Source organism: Sus scrofa, chromosome 4 (assembly GCF_000003025.6).
Source record: "Sus scrofa isolate TJ Tabasco breed Duroc chromosome 4, Sscrofa11.1, whole genome shotgun sequence".
Lineage (NCBI taxonomy): Eukaryota > Metazoa > Chordata > Mammalia > Artiodactyla > Suidae > Sus > Sus scrofa.
The window spans coordinates 96,006,732-96,025,235 of record NC_010446.5 but is presented as its reverse complement, the minus strand read 5'-3'; the positions used below and the strand labels follow the sequence as shown (position 1 = coordinate 96,025,235).

Genomic DNA, 18,504 nt, shown 5'->3' with positions numbered 1-18,504 from the left:
AATAACATTCCTGGTCCTCCAGGAGCTCATAATTGTTGGACCCACCTTCAGGTCAGGGCAGAGCTTTCCCACCCCCTGGTGTCCAGAGAAGAAATCAGGGTGGGTGTAAGAAACATCTGGGTCTCAAGGAGGAAGCTTTATTTGGGGGAAGTAGGGTTCCGCCCAGCCCCACCAATCCTGCCCCCCATCCCAGCCAGTCAGCTTCACTTCTTCTGGATTCCCAGGGCCTTCTCCTTCCTGATCTCCTTGGCCAGCTCCCCAATCAGTCTCCAGTACTCATTGAACTTGAGCTCTGAGTCCTGATTCACATCCAAGCTCTTCATCTTCTCATCTAAGGAGCCCACATCCTGAGGAGACACCGCAGGGAAGCGTGGGGTTAGAAACAAGCGTTCTGGAGTTCCCGCTGTGGCACAACAGGATCGGCAGGGCTGGGACCCCAGCACAGTGGGTTAAAGGATCCAGCACAGCGGCAGGTGTGGTGTAGGTCACACATGCGACTCAGATCTGACCCCTGGCCCAGGAACTCTACGTGCTTCGGGGCAGACAAAGAAGAAAAAAAACAAAACAAACAGAGTGTTCTTAAGACGTGGAGAGAGGGAAGAATCCCCAGTCACCATTCCCTTCCCTCAGAGAGTGCTAGGACCCACCCCCCACGTCCAGGATGAAGCTACAGCCCCAAACTTTGGTGCCCAACTACAAGCAGACGCCGAGGAGGGAGGTGAGAAATCCAGGTATAGTGTCTGCTGTGGTCTATAGACTCCCACTGTGGTGGATTATGAACCACAGGCATGATGTCATTGAAGGCAGAGCAGAAAGAGATGCACACAATATGCCTTCACCTGCAGGCACGGGCGGGCTCCGGCACAGCACTGGGATAAGCCCAAGGACACTCGGGGAACCCCTGCAGGCACAGACTCACTCTGACCATACTCAGAGCCTTCTCAGGCCACCCTCCTCCCACGCGGAAAGCTAAAGAAGGTCACAGGATTTGGCTGCCCATGCGCATAACCCTCATGTCATCTCATTTCCCCAGTGGGGTCACTAGCCTGGTAAATGGGGGGAATGGCAAGGACACAGGGTGTCCGGTGTCCCATGGGGCCCTTGACAAAATCTCTCCCAGCAGACCTGTGACATCAAAGGATAGTCTAAGCTGGACCATCATGATCAAAGGATTTGTTGTCAGATAAATAACCAAACCAAACTGAACAATGGATCCAGGTCAAATCAGACAAGGGTGCCTCAGGCAGAGTTGATGCTCAATATTTGAATCAATATTTGGATGGAGGTGGAGGAGCCTTGCCAAATCAATAGATGGCACAAAGCTAATTCATAGAACTAAACAAGACTTGTTAAAAGCCACAATCATGCTGAATTATAAGCTACTATGAGCATTGCCAATGGAAGGCAAAGATGCCCAGAATAACATTATATAGAGAGGGAGGGGGGAAAATATACAATTAGGCAAGAGAAAGAAATAAACTGTCAAAGTGCTGGGACAAGTTCAAAGTTCCTGTCATGGCTCAGTGGGTTAAGAACCCAACATAGTGGCCATGAGGATGTGGGTTCGATCCCTGGCCTCACTCAGTGGCTTAAGGATCCAGTGCTGCCGTGAGCTGTGGTGTAGGTGGCAGATGGGGCTCAGATCCCACATTGCTTTGGCTGTGGTGTAGGCCAGCAGCTGCAGCTCCGATTCAACCCCTGACCTGGGAGCTTCCATATGCAACAGGTGTAGCCTTAACAAGAAAAAGAACCCAGAATTGCCAAAGCAATTCTGAGGAATAAAAACCAAGCAGGAGGCATAACTCTTTCAGACTTCGGGCAGTGTTACAAAGCTACATTCATCAAGGCCATGTGGTACTGTACCAAAACAGACACACAGGCCAATGGAACAGAATAAAGAACCCAGAAATAAACCCAGACACCTATGGTCAATTAATCTTTGACAAAGGAGGCAAGAACATAAAATGAGAAAAAGACAGTCTTTTCAGTAAGTATTGCTGGGAAACCTGGACAGCTCATGGAAATCAATGAAACTAGAACACACCCTCACACCATGCACGAAAATAAACTCAAAATGGCTTAAAGACTTAAATAAAAGACAAGATACCATCAAACTCCTGGAAGAGAACATAGGCAAAACATTCTCTGACATCAACCTTACAAATGTTTTCTCAGATCAGTCTCCCAAAGCAACAGAAGTAAAAGCAAAAATAAACCAATGGCTGGAGTTCCCGTCGTGGCGCAGTGGTTAACGAATCTGACTAGGAACCATGAGGTTGCGGGTTCGGTCCCTGCCCTTGCTCAGTGGGTTAACGATCCGGCGTTGCCGTGAGCTGTGGTGTAGGTTGCAGACGCGGCTCGGATCCCGCGTTGCTGTGGCTCTGGCGTGGCTACAGCTCTGATTCGACCCCTAGCCTGGGAACCTCCATATGCCGCGGGAGCGGCCCAAGAAGTAGCAACAACAACAACGACAAAAGACAAAAAATAAATAAATAAATAAATAAAATAAAATAAAATAAACCAATGGGACCTAATCAAACTGACAAGCTTTTGCATAGCAAAGGAAACCAAAAAGAAAACAAAAAGACAACTTACAGAATGGGAGAAAATACTTCCAAATGATGCAACCAACAAGGGCTTAATCTCTAAAATATACAAGCAACTTATACAACTCAACAGCAAAAAAGCCAACAACCCAATTAAAAAATGGGCAAAAGACCTGAATAGACATTTCTCCAAGGAAGATATACAGATGGCCAACAAGCACATGAAAAAATGCTCAACATCCCTGATTATTAGAGAAATGCAAATCAAAACTACCATGAGATACCACCTCACTCCAGTCAGAATGGCCATCATTCATAAGTCCACAAAAAAAAAAAATGCTGGAGTGGGTATGGAGAAAAGGGAACCCTCCTGCACTGTTGGTAGGAATGTAAGCTGGTACAACCACTATGGAGAACAGTATGGAGGTACCTTGGAAAACCATACATAGAACTACCATATGATCCAGCAACCCCACTCTTGGGCATATAACTAGATAAAACTTTCCTTAAAAAAGACACATGCGGAGTTCCCGTCGTGGCGCAGTGGTTAACGAATCTGACTAGGAACCATGAGGTTGCGGGTTCGGTCCCTGCCCTTGCTCAGTGGGTTAATGATCCGACGTTGCCGTGAGCTGTGGTGTAGGTTGCAGATGCGGCTCGGATCCCGCGTTGCTGTGGCTCTGGCGTAGGCCGGTGGCTACAGCTCCGATTCAACCCCTAGCCTGGGAACCTCCATATGCCTCGGGAGCGGGAGCGGCCCAAGAAATAGCAACAACAACAGACAAAAAAAAAAAAAAAAAAAAAAAAAGACACATGCGCCCACATGTTCACTGCAGCACTATTCACAATAGCCAAGACATGGAAACAACCCAGATGTCCATCGACAGATGATTGGTTTAGGAAGACGTGGTATATATACATGATGGAATACTACTCAGCCATAAAAAAGAACAAAATAATGCCATTTGCAGCAACATGGATGGAACTAGAGACTCTCATACTGAGTGAAGTAAATCAGAAAGACAAAGACAAATACCATATGATATCACTTATATCTGGAATCTAATATACGGCACAAATGAACCTTTCCACAGAAAAGAAAATCATGGACTTGGAGAACAGACTTGTGGTTGCCTAGGGGGAGGGGGAGGGAGTGGGATGGATTGGGAGCTTCGGGTTAATAGATGCAAACAATTGCTTTCGGGATGGATTAGCAATGAGATCCTGCTGTGTAGCACTGGGAACTATGCTCGTCCCTTAGGATGGAGCATGATAACATGAGAAAAAAGAATGTATGCATGTAGGTATAACTGGGTCCCCATGCTATACAGTAGAAAAAAAAATTAGGAGTTCCCGTCGTGGCGCAGTGGTTAACGAATCCGACTAGGAACCATGAGGTTGCGGGTTCGGTCCCTGCCCTTGCTCAGTGGGTTAACGATCCGGCGTTGCCGTGAGCTGTGGTGTAGGTTGCAGACGCGGCTCGGATCCTGCGTTGCTGTGGCTCTGGCGTAGGCCGGTGGCTACAGCTCCGATTCAACCCCTAGCCTGGGAACCTCCATATGCCGCGGGAGCGGCCCAAGAAATAGCAACAACAACAACAACAAAAAAGACAAAAAGACAAAAGACAAAAAAATAAATAAATAAATAAATAAATAAATAAATAAATAAATAATTATATTGGGGAAATAACAATAAAAAATAAAATAAAATAAAATAATAAAAAATATCAGCAAAAAAAAAGAGAAAAGAAAAAAAGAAGAGGCAAATTCACCTCTTATTAGACTAGCAATTATAACATTGTATATCTAGAAAAAAACAAAAGAGTGGTAATGACTGACATTTCCACAAGTGTAAGCACTTAATACTGCTGAGTGTTCTGAGCTTTATGCTGAGCATGTTATATACTTCACATCATTTACTCGTCATAATCTGCTAGAATGAAAGGCTCCAGGAGCAGAGGGAACTTGTCCATCTTGTTCATCACCATAATCCCTCTGCCTGGGACAGTGCCTGGCACAGAGCAGAGGCTTGTTCACCAATATGACCCAAAGCCTGGGACGGTGTCAGAACAGGACAGAGCAGGCACTCAATAAATATTGATTGAATAAATGCAAGACCGGTCCAACAAGGGCAGTAGTATTATGAGTCCTTTTCACCAATGAGAAATCGATCCTCGGAAAGATTAAATAACCAACCAAGGATGACAAGCTAGAAACTTAAAACACACTGGGCAAGGCCAGGGATTGAAGCCACATCCTCATGGATACTAGTTGGGTTTGTTACCCACTGAGCCAAAACAGGAAGTCCTGGTGACAATATTAATACACAAAAACTAATGCCAGCTCAAAATATAGAATGTGAAAGATCCTTAAAGTAGTGAAAAAAAAAAAAACAGGAGTTCCCACTGTGGTACAATGGGATCAGTGGTGTCTCTACAGCACCAGGATCCAGGTGCGAGCTCTGCCTGGTGCAGTGGGTTAAAGGATCTGGTGTTGCTGCAGTGGCAGCATAGGAACTTCATATGCCCCAGGACAGCCAAAAATGTTTTTTAAATAAAATAGTAAAAAATAAAGCACTCAGGAACAAATGTAGAAAGCTATTAAGCTTTTGTGAAGATAGCTAAATTGAAGGATACATGCATAAATAGAAAAACAGGAGTTCCCACTGTGGCTCAGCCATAACGAACCCAACTAGCATCCATGAGGATTTGGCTTCGATCCCTGGCCTCACTCAGTGGGTTAAGGATCTGGCATTTCCGTGAGCCATGGTGTAGGTCACAGACGAGACTCAGATCATGCATTGCTATGGCTGTGGTATAGGCCTGCAGCTTCAGGTCCAATTTGACCCCTAGCCTGGGATCTTCCATATGCCCTGGGTGCATCCCTAAAAAGCAAAAAAAGAAAGAAAGAAAAGAAGAGAAAAGCATGCTTTTTTTTTTAGAGATGAAAGACAATAATATAAAGATGTCAAGGAGTTCCCTTCGTGACACAGAGGAAACAAATCTGACTAGGAACCATGAGGTTGGGGGTTCGATCCCTGGCCTTGCTCAATGGGTTAAGGATCTGGTTTCGCCATGAGCTGTGGTGTTGGTCGCAGATGTGGCTCAGATCCTGCGTGGCTATGACTGTGGTAGAGGCCGGCAGCTGTAGCTCAGATCAGACCCCTAGCCTAGGAACTTCCATATGCTGAGGGTGCAACCCTAAAAAGCAAACAAACAAACAAAAAAAAAGATGTCAATTTTCCCTCAAATAGCATTTTTATAAGATCCGAATTAAAATATCTACAGGATTCTTTTTTTTTTTTTTCTGTTCTCTTATTTTTTGGCTGTCTCACAGCATATGAAGTTCCAGGGCCAGGGATCAGATCTGTGCCACAGTTATAACCTATGCTGCAGCTGCAGCAATGCCAGATCCTTTAACCCACTGTGCTGGGCAGGGACTGAACCTGCATCCTAGTGCTGCAGAGACACCGCCAATCCTGCTGCGCCACCACAGGAACTCCAGATTGTTTTTAATATGATTAAATGTTACTAAAATTCTTCTTGAAAAATAAACATGTGGCACCCACCAGTAAAATTCTGAAAAACAGCAATGAGGGGGAACCAACTCTACAGCAAAAAAGCATATTCTAAAACTACAATAATTAAATGAGATTGCTTCTAAATAAATAATAAACAGATCAATGAAAGAGAACAAAGAGACTCAAAATATACATGGGAATTGAATCAATAATAAGTGGGATATTTAACACCAGTAAGAAAAATGTAATGATAAAATAAAGTCTGGGGTTTTTTAATGACTTAAACTGGGAAGACCTTTCTAAGCATGGCATAAAACACAGAAGCTATTCAGGAAAAGTTTGATAAATCTGACTGTATAAAATTTTTTTACACTCTGAATGGCAAAAACTACCATAAATAAATCAAAGGACAAAGGGCAAATTAGGCGGAAAAGATTACAGTGCCCATAACAGACAAAGGTTGATTTCGTTACGCTATAAAGAGCTATCAATATGAAAAGAAAAACTTCAATAAAAGGAAGAAACAAGCCGTTCACAGAAAAAGCAATATACATGTCTATCAAAAAATATTTTTTGGAGGAGTTCTGTTGTGGCTCAGCCGAACAAACCTGACTAGTATCCATGAGGGCCTGGGTCAATCCCTGGCCTCGCTCAGTGGATTAAGGATTCTGCATTACTTTGGCTGCGGCATAGGTCAGCAGCTGCAGCTCTGAATCTCCTCCTAGCCTGGAAACTTTCATGTGCCACAGGTGTGGCTCTAAAAAGCATATATATGGTTTTTGGAGTTCCCTTGTGGCTCAGTGGGTTAAGGATCTGGCATTATTCCTGCTGTGGCTCTGGTTACAGCGTGACTTAGGTTCAATCGCTTGCCAGGGAACTTCCACATGCTGAGGGCACGACCAAAAAAAAAATATTTAATGTTCTATTTCATTCAGAATTAAAGAAGTATAAATCAGAACGAAATACTATTTCTACATATTAGATTGGCAAAAATTAAGCTTGAGGGAGTTCTCTTGTGGCGCGGCAAGTAAAGGAGCCAGCATTGTCACTGCATCAGTTTGAGTCGCTGCTGTGGCTGGGGTTCAGTCCCTGCCTGGGAACTTCCACATGCCACCAGCATGGGGAGGAAAAAAAAAGGTTGGTAAGACTCATTTTGGGGAAACAGGCAGCTGAATGCACTGCTGGTAGCCGTGAAAACCAGTACAACCTTGTTGGGAAGCAAACTAATAATATCAATAAAAATTAAGAACAAACAGTCTTTGACCTAATATTTCTACTGCCTGACATTTACCCTACAAATATTTTCCCTCAAGTATATAAACGTAATATAAACAAGAACTTTTGCAAAAAGGAAAAGTGGACATAAAAGAAATGTCCCTCAATAGAGGATTAGCTACATAAATTTGTTAAGCTACAAATTAGAATACAGTGTATCTTTTGTTTTGTTTTGGTTTGGTTTTTTAGGGCCTGCATATGGAGGTTCCCAGGCTAGGGGTCAAAACAGAGCTGTAGCTGCCGGCCTACACCACAGCCACAGCAATGGAGGATCCTCAACCCACTGGACGAGGCGAAGGATCGAACCTGCATCCTCATGGATACTGGTCAGATTCCTTAACCACTGAGCCACAACAGGAACTCCGGTGTATCATTTTTAATGGGAAATTAGTCTATATGCAGTGTTATAGTTTTAAAAAGCTATTGTAGAACAGTAGGTACTATGCCTTTATTCATTCACTGTCAACAATTTTTACTTTTTTATAAAACTTTTTTTACTGTCTCACTCAGTTCCTCAGTATTTTATTGAGCATCTACTAGGAGTCAGACACTCCTCTAGGTGCTGGAGATGAAACAGTGAGCAGATGCCTTTCCTTCATGGAAAAAGAATGTTTCCTACATGGAAAGGAAGGAAATTAAATGTTACAGTTAGTATACAGATGGTATAAATAACTTCTTGGTAACATATAATTATGTAATGGAGGCGAAGGTGTGAAGAAAGTGCTCTGAAAGAAACTAGCCCCGGGGTAAAGGAACAGAGCACAAGGAGATCTCTGTCCTCAGTGGTGAAGGAAGGTCATGCTGAGGATTGGCCACCTGAGCAGAAATGTGAGTCAAACGAGGAATAAGCCCAACAGATACCTGGAGGAGGAGCATTCTGAACCAGGAGAGGAAAAGCAGAGACAGTTGATATAAAAAAACTTTCACTGGGAGCTCCCTCCGTGGCTCAGTGGTTAACGAACCCAACTAGGACCCGTGAGGCTGTGGGTTTGATCCCCGGCCCCTCTCAGTGGGTTAAGGATCTGGCGTTGCCGTGAGCTGTGGTGTAGGTCGCAGACGTGGCTTGGATCCTGCTGTGGCTGTGGTGTAGGCTGGCAGCTGTAGCTCTGATTCGACCCCTAGCCTGGGAACTTCCAGATGCCACGGGTGCGGCCATAAAAAGCAAAAAGACAACTCTCACTGCTTTCCAGGATTTTTACTAAAAAGAGGAACCGAGATATAAGCCATAGCTGGAGGGAGTTATAGGGCCAAGAGAGGTTCTCTTCTCTCTCTTTTTTTTTTTTTAAGATGAGAGATAGTACAGCATATTTGTAAACTGATCAGAACAATCCAGTAGAGAAGTTCCCGTGGTGGCACAGTGGTTAACGAATCCAACTAGGAACCATGAGATTTCGGGGGTTCAGTCCCTGCCCTTGCTCAGTGGGTTAACGATCCGGTGTTGTCGTGAGCTGTGGTGTAGGTTGCAGACGCGGCTCAGATCTGGTGTTGCTGTGGCTCTGGCGTAGGCCGGCGGCTACAGCTCTGACTGGACCCCTAGCCTGGGACCCTCCATATGCCGAGGGAGCGGCCCAAAGAAATAGCAAGAAGACCAAAAAAAAAGAACAATCCAGTAGAGAGGGAAATTTTGATGATGAAAGAGAGAAGGGGAAGAATTGAAAGAGCAATGTCTTTTTTTTGGCCGTGCCCATGGCATACAGAAGATCCTGAGCCAGGGATCGAACCCACACCACAGCAGCAACCCAAGCTGTTGCAGTGACCACTTCCAATCTTTAATCCACCTCACCACAAGAGAACTCCAAGAGTAACATCTGTGAGTAGGTGAGAAAGGATGGGATCCAATGCACCAGGAGAGGGGCTGATCTCAGCAGCTGAGACCGACATTCCTGCTCACAGGAAGGAAGCCAGAGAATGTGCCAATCAGTTGGTAGATTTGTGGGAGGAGGCACACAGAAGTTTCTTGATGGCTCTTATTTTCTCAGTGAGAAAATTTCTCAGCAAGAGGGCGACTAGAAAAATGAATAAATGAATCATTCAATGATAAATGAATCAACAAGGGAAATGTAGTGGAATCACCAGGCAGGGCTAAGGGTCCCGCTGGGATTTGTGGTTATGCATTTAAAGTGAGACAAGTCAACATGGCAGTGCATTTTTCTTCAACCAGATTCAGCGGCGCGAGGGCGGACACAGAATGGTGGGTTTCACCAGCAAGTTAATGGATGTAACTTGGGTTGGGATTTTGCCAAATATCTAGGACAGAGAGCAAGAGGATCAAGGGAGCTGAGGGAGGGACTCTAGCGGTGAGCCTTAGAACCCAGCTGAGTAAAAGGAATGTGATGAAAGATGAAAAAGTACGGAGTTACCGTTGTGGCGCAGTGGTTAATGAATCCGACTAGGAACCATGAGGTTGCAGGTTCGATCCCTGACCTTGCTCAGTGGGGTTAAGAATCTGGCGTTGCCGTGAGCTGTGGTGTAGGTCTCAGACGCAGCTTGGATCCCTAGTTGCTGTGGCTCTGGCGTAGGCCGGTGGCTGCAGCTCCGATTGGACCCCTAGCCTGGGAACCTCCATATGCCACGGAAGTGGCCCTAGAAAAGGCAAAAAGACAAAAAAAAAAAAAAAGAAAGAAAGAAAAAGAAAGAAAGATGACAAAGTGATGAGGTCAAGAGACTGAAGGTCCCAGTGAAGGAGGTCCCGCTGTGACTCAGTGGGTTAAGAATCCATCTAGTATCCAGGAGGATGGGGGTTCGATCCCTGCCCTTGCTCAGTGGGTGAAGGATGCATCGTTGCCACAAATTCAGCATAGGTCACAGATGTGGCTCAGATCCGGTGCTGCTGTGGCTGTGGTGTAGGCCATCCCTGGCCCAGAAACTTCCACATGCACAGGTGTGGCCCTAGAAGGAGAAAAAGAATGAGATAGAGGGACAGAATTGGAATGACAAGAGGTGGTAGACAGAGAAAGTTAGTCCTAAAATCGAGATTCTGAGGTGACGACATGATCTAAAGAATGGACGGGGTGGTGGGGTGAAGGTGGAAGATGCGGAGACACAGGAAGACAGAATCTTTCAAAGTAAGTAGTTCAAGAAATGGAAAGGCCCGGGTGTTGTTGGCTGGGTTGTCTGGGTAATGCCAGGGGCAGTGATGAGAAGGAGAACAGTAAGCCAGGAGCTGAAGAGCTATAAGGTGTGGAATAAGAAGGGTGGGTTGGGCATCTCAAGAAGAAGAGGAAACTAAGATCTGGAAGTAGCAATGAAAAGCAAAGAGGAAGTTCCCGTCATGGCGCAGCGGAAACAAATCTGACCAGGAACCGTGATCCCTGACCTTGCTCAGTGGGTTAAGGATCCAGCATTGCTGTGAGCTGTGGTGTAGGTCGAAGACGTGGCCTGGATCTGGTGTTGCTGTGGCTGTGGTGTAGGCCGGCAGCTACAGCTCCGATTTGATCCCTGAACTGGGACCTTCTGTATGCTGCGGATGTGGCCATAAAAGGACAACCTCCCCCCCACCCCGCCCAAAAAAAAAAGCAAAGAGATCACTACTTGCAATTCCAGGCCCAGAGGGAGTTGGATTCGGAAGAAAAATCAGTCATTATTTGAGAGAGCTACAGGGAAGGCTGTACTTTCAGGGAAGAGCCTGAAGTTTCCAGTGAGAAGAGGAAGAGAAAAGTCTACGGATATAGATATTGCAGGTGACAGATTATGAATTTCAGAGACTCGGTTTGTGGTTTTTTAAAAATCCATACTCAGGAGTTCCCATTGTGACTCAGCGGTAACAAACCCGACTAGTAAGCAACCATGAGGATGCAGGTTCGGTCCCTGGCCTGGGTCAGTGGGTTAAGGATCCAGAGTTACCGTGAGCTGTGGTGGAGGCCACAGACGAAGCTCGGATCTGGCGTGGGCTGTGGCTGTGGCGCAGGCTGGCAGTTGCAGCTCCTATTTGACTCCTAGCCTGGGAACATCCATATGCTGCCCTAAAAAGCAAAAGAAAAAAGAGAAAAAATCCATATTCACATGTTTTATGTGCCTATAAAATTTCAGCAAGGATGTAAAAGAAACTGTTAACAGCCTAGGATGATGTGCCAGCTCAGATGTAAACCCTTCCTGCATCCTGTGAGTAGGAGAGAAAGAATGACCCTATCAGGTGCATTATTGAGGGGATGCCCAAAGAGGGCAGGGAGTCACAGAACCTTACAGGAACCTCCTACATTGAGATTCTAGGACTCTATGAATTTGGCTGTGTTCCTATTTTTGATGAACGCTTTCCCACAGCTGGGCCTCAGTTTCTATACACAGCAAGTGAGGAATCCAGACTGTTTTCTCTTGGCCTCCTTCTACCTCTGATGGTCTATGAATTTCCCAAAATCCAGCTCTGGGTCCAGGCCTGCGTTGGGGAAATGAAACCAGAGAGATACAGGGCAGAAACAATAAGAACCCCAGAGCATCATGCAATGGGAGCACCAAGCCCAATAAGCCACTTGCACTCACACAGACATAGCGTTACCTAGTTATACACACACACCAGGCAAGGACACCCAGAGCCATTTACACACGCAGTCACCACACCTTTGTCCACAATGCAGCTGTGGTCACCTTATAGTGCCCAGTAACAACCTGACATATACACAGTGTCCCACAGCCACTGACTCTCAAAATCTCAGGCCCAGAGATTCCACCTACCTTGAGCAGGTGAGGCAACTGCTGAGTGACCAGTTCCTTAAACTCATTGATGCTGAGGCTGCCCTTCCTCCCCTCGCGCCCTGCAAAGTTGAAGAAGGTGGTGACCACTGTCTCAATGGCCATCTCCAGCTCAGTCAGTGGCTCAGCTGCCATCGGGACCCTGGAGCTGGAGCTGCTGTCCTCACAGGGCTGACATGCAGGAAGGAAGAAGGAGAGAAAGGCGGAGTCAGGACAGCCCAGAGCGTCCCTGACCCCTGGCGTTGCCCCCTCAGGCTGTCTGGCTGGAGGAAGCTTCAAGAGAAAGGAGGGAGGGAACAGGATGCAGGGATGGCGCTTGGGGCAGGGGACCAGGGGACAGTACCTCAGTGGAGGTGTAGGAAGGAACTTCACTTCCAGAAACCCCTTCCTCTCTAGGTGTCGCAGTCTGGGGGTGCTTTAGAAGTGTCTATGTCTCAGGAAGCCCTGGGTAGTGGTCCCTCGATCAGGAGACCCCTCTGTCCTGGAGGAGGCTTGAGGTCTGGGGTCCTTCTTTGGAGTCCTCTCAGTCTGGTGGCCCTTTGGTGGGATTCAGTCCCAAGGGCTCTTTCTGAGAGTTTCAGCCGCCTCAAAGGGTCACGGGGTTGTTTGTCTCCAAAGCTTGTTTGTGCAAGGTCCTGGGTGTCCACCCGCCTGCACTGTGCACGCCCACACACACTGGCTGCTCTTCCCAGCAAGAAGCCCAGGGTCTGGCAAATGCCCAGCTGTGGCCAGGGCTGGCTCTGTCTGGACAGACCCGGCCTCTCTGTGGCCCCACCCGCACCTTCCCTCCCCCACCCCCCCTCGGGAGCAGCTGAGCCCAGGACTCCACAGCCCTCCCCTCCCGGTTTCCCGGATGGAGACAGCAGTCCTGGCTGCGGCTCCACTGACTGCCCTCGCCCAGAAGGGGCTTGGCACTCAAGGAGAAGGGGAGGAGGGGACCGCAGAAGGGGAGTGGGGAGGAGAGACAGCTGGGGGTAGGGGACATGCCCACGCATCGTCCCTCTTCCCGCCTACCCACTCCCCTGTGCAAGGACTCTTGTTGGAACTCCCAAAGTCATTTCCGGAATCCCTATCGGAGCCGGCTCCAGGGGAGGGACCTGGGAGCTCGGGGTGCGGGGAGGCTCCCCAGGATCCCTCCGGGGTTAGGAGATGCGACTCACCGGGGTAAGGAGATGGGGTGCAGCGGGCAAGAGCCCTAGGGCTGAGGTTTATAAGCTTCCGGGAGAGGAAGAAAAGAGCCCCTCCCAAGCCGGGAGGTGTCAAGTTTCCATCGTCGTGAATTCTGAAGAGAGGAGACAGCCCAATCACGCTCCCCCCACCCCAAAGCAATCAATCCAGGAACCCTGCGCCCCTTCCCGTCCCCACCCAGCCCACAATAGCCTCCACTTTGTGAGGGGAAGGAGCTGCCTGGCCAGATCCCACTCAGCAGGCATCCTGGGGGCCCATCCCTCCCAACACGGGGAGCCTGCACACACGCACCTCTCTAATCAGGAGTGTGTAAGGTGGGCACTGGGGGAGGCCATGCACATTGAAAGAATCAACTGAGTGAGCTCAGCTCCTAGAGGTCCCATCTAAGAAACACCACAGACGGCCCCTCAGAATGAGATCCCCCCAAGGATCCTGCAGCCCAAGACCCCCACAGAGGATCCCAGACTGAGACCCCACAAACAGAAAGGGATCTAGGCTGAGACCCCCTTGAGGAGACCTTGCATTGAAATCCCTGGGGCGGGGGCGGGGGGGGAGTGGTCTCAGGCTGAAACCCCTCAGGGAGACTCTCAAGACTAAATTATTCACCGAGAAGTCCCCTCACTGAGCCCCCTCAGCCAGGTGCACGCACCTGTTCCGGGCCTAGCAGCACACGCAGTACTGCGGGGTGGGGGTGGGGACAGAGCCGCCTCTCAGTGTGCCTTCGTCCCAGGACCTTTCCCCCTTTTGGGGCCCGATGTTGGGGGAGGCAACGGGGGCTGGAGAAGAGGACACAAGGCAGCCTGTTCCAGCCCAGGAGACAGAGGGCGCCTCTGTCCACTCCTGGCCCCTTGCCCCACTGGGTGTCTGTCCGTGAAGGGGTGGAGCCGGTGGGGGGTGGGTTGGACGACTGAAGACAGGTCTCCCTGCATAGCTCTGGTAGCCACATTTGCAGCCTCGGCCGTCTGTCCGGAACCTGCTCCCAATACACCTAGGCTGACCGTGAGTACCTTGCCCCATTTGTGTTAGTGCCAGTCCTTGGCCAGCCTGGGGGCAGGGGGACTTCAGGACGGCTCCGAGAGTTGGGGGAGGGGGGCAGTACCGCGGTGCACTGAGGGTCTGGAAGGGGTTCGGGATTGGGGGAGACCGTGTTTGGAAGGTGGTGAGGGGAGGCAGGTGAAGCTCAGAGGGAGATCTGGGAACTCAGGGAATGAGGAAGCCAGGGCAGAACCCAGGCACTGAGCTCCCAGAATGGGGGGCCCACCTACCACAGAGCCCTCAAGTGCCCACCCCAGACACCCTCATCTCCCAGGTGCCGGGGAGGAGACCCAGCTCTCTCCTTGCTTCCAGTGGCGCAGGAATAAGAAAGCAGATGGAACAGCCCCCTTGCCCCACCCCAGCCTTGGTCTCTCTACCACCCCACCCAGCCCTGCCAAGAGCTCAGGAAGTGGGGGCAGGGCAGGGGTGCAGCACAGAGCATGGACCAAGTGAGACCAGGAAGCGGGGGTGGGGTGGGGTGGGGGGCTAGGGTATGACTCCCACTCCCGTCTCCCTTCAAGTGACCTCCCCTTCCTCCTCCTCTTCTTTCTTGGCCCATCTTCCCAGACTCCTCTCTCCCCTCATTCTTTCTCTTTGTTTTCCTGTCTGGCCCCTCCCTGCAAGATCCTCTCAGAATGGCCCCCACGCAGAATCCCAGGCTGCTCAAGGTCTCCAGGCAATCTCTAGGTGCCCCTCCTGGATAGGGCTGATAACCGAGCCACCAGCACCCACCCCCTCACATCCCGCTTATCCCCTCTATCAGCCCAGCTTGGGTTCCATCTCCCTCATGTCTCTGTGACAACCGCTTCTCATGTCCGGAGTTCAGGTGACACTCACAAGGGCCCCATTGAAGAGCTAGGATGTCATCTGATCAGGGCTCATTGTCTAGCCCCTCAGTCCCAGGGAAGGATGGGGACACCTGATCTGAGACACCTGAGCTGCCCCCTGAGGCTGTGAAGGGGCCGAGTGTCCCGAGGTCAAGGGAAACAGGTCCCCTGGCTTGGCGGTCCCCCCTCCTCAACAGACCCTTCCATTTTTCCCCTCCTCTCTCCCAACTCCTTGAACTCAGAGGATCTCACGCACTCAGCCTTTATCTTCCCCAACACATAGCAGCCCTAGTCTCCCTGCTGCCACTGTCCCCACATCGACTGGGTTGGGCCTGGGGGTGGGAGTGGCCAGCAGCAGGGACAAGATCCCCCAGGTGTCCTCTCCTCCTCCTGGGGAGCCCTGTCTCCAGAGAAAACGTCACACTTTCCACTTTCCCTTCCCACCACCACCTCCCAGTGGCAAGGCTGATTCTGCAGAGAAGTACAAGGAACCCAACTCGAGGTAACAGAGAGAAGCCAAAGTGACAAGTTCAGGGGAGAACAGAGTGGCAGGACCAGGAGAGGCCCCCAGGCTGTTGACAGGAAACTCAGGGGCAGTGAGACACTCCTTCCCCGTGAACCTCGGGCTCCCCACTCAGACTGCCATCCTCTCCACCAGGCCGACCGAGGGCACCAGATTGATCCTTGCTCAGGGAGGGCAGCCGAGTCAAGGCTATAGCGGGGAGCCCAGCCCACCATCCCCAACAGCATACCTTGGCTGTGCTAGGCAGGAAAGTCCAGGGTAAAAATAGAGCCAGACGAAGCCAGGCTGGGTCCTGTGACCACCCCGCCTGCCTGCCCTACCCTCCCCAATGTCTGCGCAGGCAGCCAGGAGCCACCACAAAGTCCATGGCAGGCCTCTAGAGCCAGCCCAGCTCCAGCTGCTCTATCTTGCTGCCCTAAGCCCTGACTCCCTCTGACTGGGGTGTGGACTGAAGGGCACAGAGAAGGAGTCTAGACTTAGGTCTGTTTGTGTAACATCTCAGGAAAGATCCATTGTGGTGGGGCTCCAACCTCATAGCTCTTCAAGCTGTAGGACCCTCGCCCTGACCCCAAAACCCCAGGCATGGTCCGAAGCTCACTTCCATGGTGGGACGTGGGTAGGTGAGCTGCACGATGGGCTCGGAACTGGAGACAGCGATGGAGACTCTCATCAATGTGTTCCACGCCCACTCGGGCAAGGAGGGGGACAAGTACAAGCTGAGCAAGAAGGAGCTGAAAGAGCTGCTGCAGACGGAGCTCTCTGGCTTCCTGGACGTGAGCACAGGGTGGGGGTACAGGGTGGAGTGGGCGAAGGGTGGGGGAACAAAGTGGGCACCTCCCTGCCATCTCTCCATCCACCCCAGCTCAGCCCATCCATCTCCTTCCTCTCCCAGGCTACCCGACTCCTCCTGGTTCAAGTCAAAATGCCCAGATTTATTGATGACCTGTTAAGTGCTAGGCCCTATGTAGACGCATCATTAACAAAGCTCACAGTCTAGAAGGGAAAGCCTGACACTTGAAGGTAAATCTTGGGAGTTCCCATTGGGACTCAGCAGGAAAGAACCCACCTAGTAACCTCGAGGACGCAGGTTTCAATCCCTGGCCTCACTCAATGGGTTAAGGAGCCAGCACTGCCGTCAGCTGTGGTGTAGGTCACAGACAACACAGCTCGGATCCTGAGTTGCTGTGGCTGTGACGGAGGCCAGCAGCTGTAGCTATGATTCAACCCCTAGCCTGGGAATTTCCATGTGCCGCAAGTTCGGCCCTAAATTTTAAAAAATAATAATAAAGAAAAAAGAAAAGAAAGTGAATCTTGAATCTCAGGAAGCACCCAGGACCTTAACAGAGATGCCAGAAATGACTACGGGAGAACATTAACCGGACTGAAGTGGGATGGCTTCTCCAAAGAGGGGGCACTTGAGCCAGAGATTTCCACGGGAAGATTAGGGCAAATGCAGACATTTTAGGAGAAGGTACAGTATCTGAACAAGGGCATGGGAGAAAGAAGATGAAGCATGCTCGGTAGTTTTGACTGAAGGATGCAGAAAAGGAGAAGCCAGTCGAAAGTGTACCAGCGCTGAGATTTCATGAGAACGGGATTCAAATTCTGGTGCTGCCACTTTCTTGCTGTGTGACTTTGGGCACGTTATTTAACCACCAACTGTCAATTTCTTTCTTCTCTAGAGTGGGAATAATGAAGCCTAGTTCATGCTATGTGTGTTAGAATTAAATTAGACAATACTTGTAAAGCTCCTGGTGCAGTGCTTGTCACATTGTAGGCACTCAACATATGGGAATTGTTTTTATTACTCTGCCCTGTTAAGGAGCTGATCTGTAGGCAACAGGAAACCACAAGTGTCTTGTTAGTTTAGAGAAGGGCAGAAAGAGTCCCATAATTAGCAGTTCCCATTGTGGCTCAGCAGTAACAAACCCAACTAGTAGCCATGAGGATGTGGGTTCGATCCCTGGCCTCATTCAGTGGGTTAAGGATCCAGAGTTGCAGTGAGCTGTAGGTCACAGACGCGGCTCAGATGTGGCGTTTTCTGCGGCTGTGGCGTAGGCTGGCAGCTGCAGCTCCAGTTCAGTCGATAGCCTGGGAACCTCCATATGCCATGGATGCGGCCCTAAAAAAAAAAAAAAAAAGAAAAGTCTCATAATGAGACATAATTCTCCCTCTTGCTCATCTCTGCCTCCTCCTCTCCAGTCAAGCAAGTCCCATGCCCCTGACTCTGTGATATTCATCTCCCTGTCCACCTACCTCACCATTTCTTCGCTTCACAGGCCCAGAAGGATGCGGATGCTGTGGACAAGGTGATGAAGGAGCTCGACGAGAATGGAGATGGGGAGGTGGACTTCCAGGAGTACGTGGTGCTGGTGGCTGCCCTCACAGTGGCCTGTAACAACTTCTTCTGGGAGAACAGTTGAGCAGATGGTCCCATTGGGCAGCGCCCTTCCCCTCCACCCTGCCATACCTGCCTCTTCACCCTGCTTCCCCTTCATCCCGCTGTTCCCTCCCCACCTTCTCACCCTTGCCTACCCTCCAACAGGGGCGCAAGAGTAGTGGGCCAGGCCTGCAACTCATCTTTCATTAAAGGCTCCTCTCTCACCAGCCACCAGCTGCTGTCTCTGGTCCTTCAGGGTTTGGAAATGGGTGGGGAAGTGAAGGCTGTTCACTCCCAAATTGCTTTATTTGGGGAGGGATCTTATTTTGGAGAAAGATCAAGGAACCATTACATCTTCCTACTTAAGGAATGCTCAAGGCCCAGAAAGGTAGAGGCTCAAGGTTCCAGCTGGAAGTGGCAGAGACATCAGCTTTTCAGCTTTGAAGCCAGAAAAATTGCCCTTCAACTTTCGAAGAATATGTGCTGAAGACCTACCCCGTGCTAGACATTGTGTGGAAACTGGGA

General features: G+C 49.6%; 2 protein-coding genes across 5 annotated transcripts; one reads left to right on the top strand and one right to left on the bottom strand.

The window, feature by feature from the left end:
- S100A13 (S100 calcium binding protein A13) lies at window positions 116-17,956 on the bottom strand. 3 transcript variants are annotated; one of them, XM_021089809.1, is made up of 4 exons: window positions 17,856-17,956; window positions 13,187-13,308; window positions 12,009-12,088; window positions 116-347 (listed from the first exon to the last, which is right to left on the bottom strand). In XM_021089809.1, exons 1-4 carry the CDS (start codon window positions 17,861-17,863, stop codon window positions 204-206), a joined length of 354 nt encoding a protein of 117 aa, XP_020945468.1. In that variant the 5' UTR covers window positions 17,864-17,956; the 3' UTR covers window positions 116-203. The 3 variants fall into 3 exon arrangements, with proteins under 3 accessions (XP_020945468.1, XP_020945470.1, XP_020945469.1); XM_021089811.1 differs by lacking the exons at window positions 13,187-13,308; window positions 17,856-17,956 and adding an exon at window positions 12,370-12,805 and having other exon boundaries at window positions 12,009-12,197; XM_021089810.1 differs by lacking the exon at window positions 17,856-17,956 and having other exon boundaries at window positions 118-347; window positions 12,009-12,197; window positions 13,187-13,305.
- Window positions 12,931-18,210, top strand: S100A1 (S100 calcium binding protein A1). 2 transcript variants are annotated; one of them, XM_021089807.1, is made up of 4 exons: window positions 12,931-13,190; window positions 14,146-14,213; window positions 16,220-16,372; window positions 17,879-18,210. In XM_021089807.1, exons 1-4 carry the CDS (start codon window positions 13,010-13,012, stop codon window positions 18,020-18,022), a joined length of 546 nt encoding a protein of 181 aa, XP_020945466.1. In that variant the 5' UTR covers window positions 12,931-13,009; the 3' UTR covers window positions 18,023-18,210. The 2 variants fall into 2 exon arrangements, with proteins under 2 accessions (XP_020945466.1, XP_020945467.1); XM_021089808.1 differs by having other exon boundaries at window positions 12,931-13,528.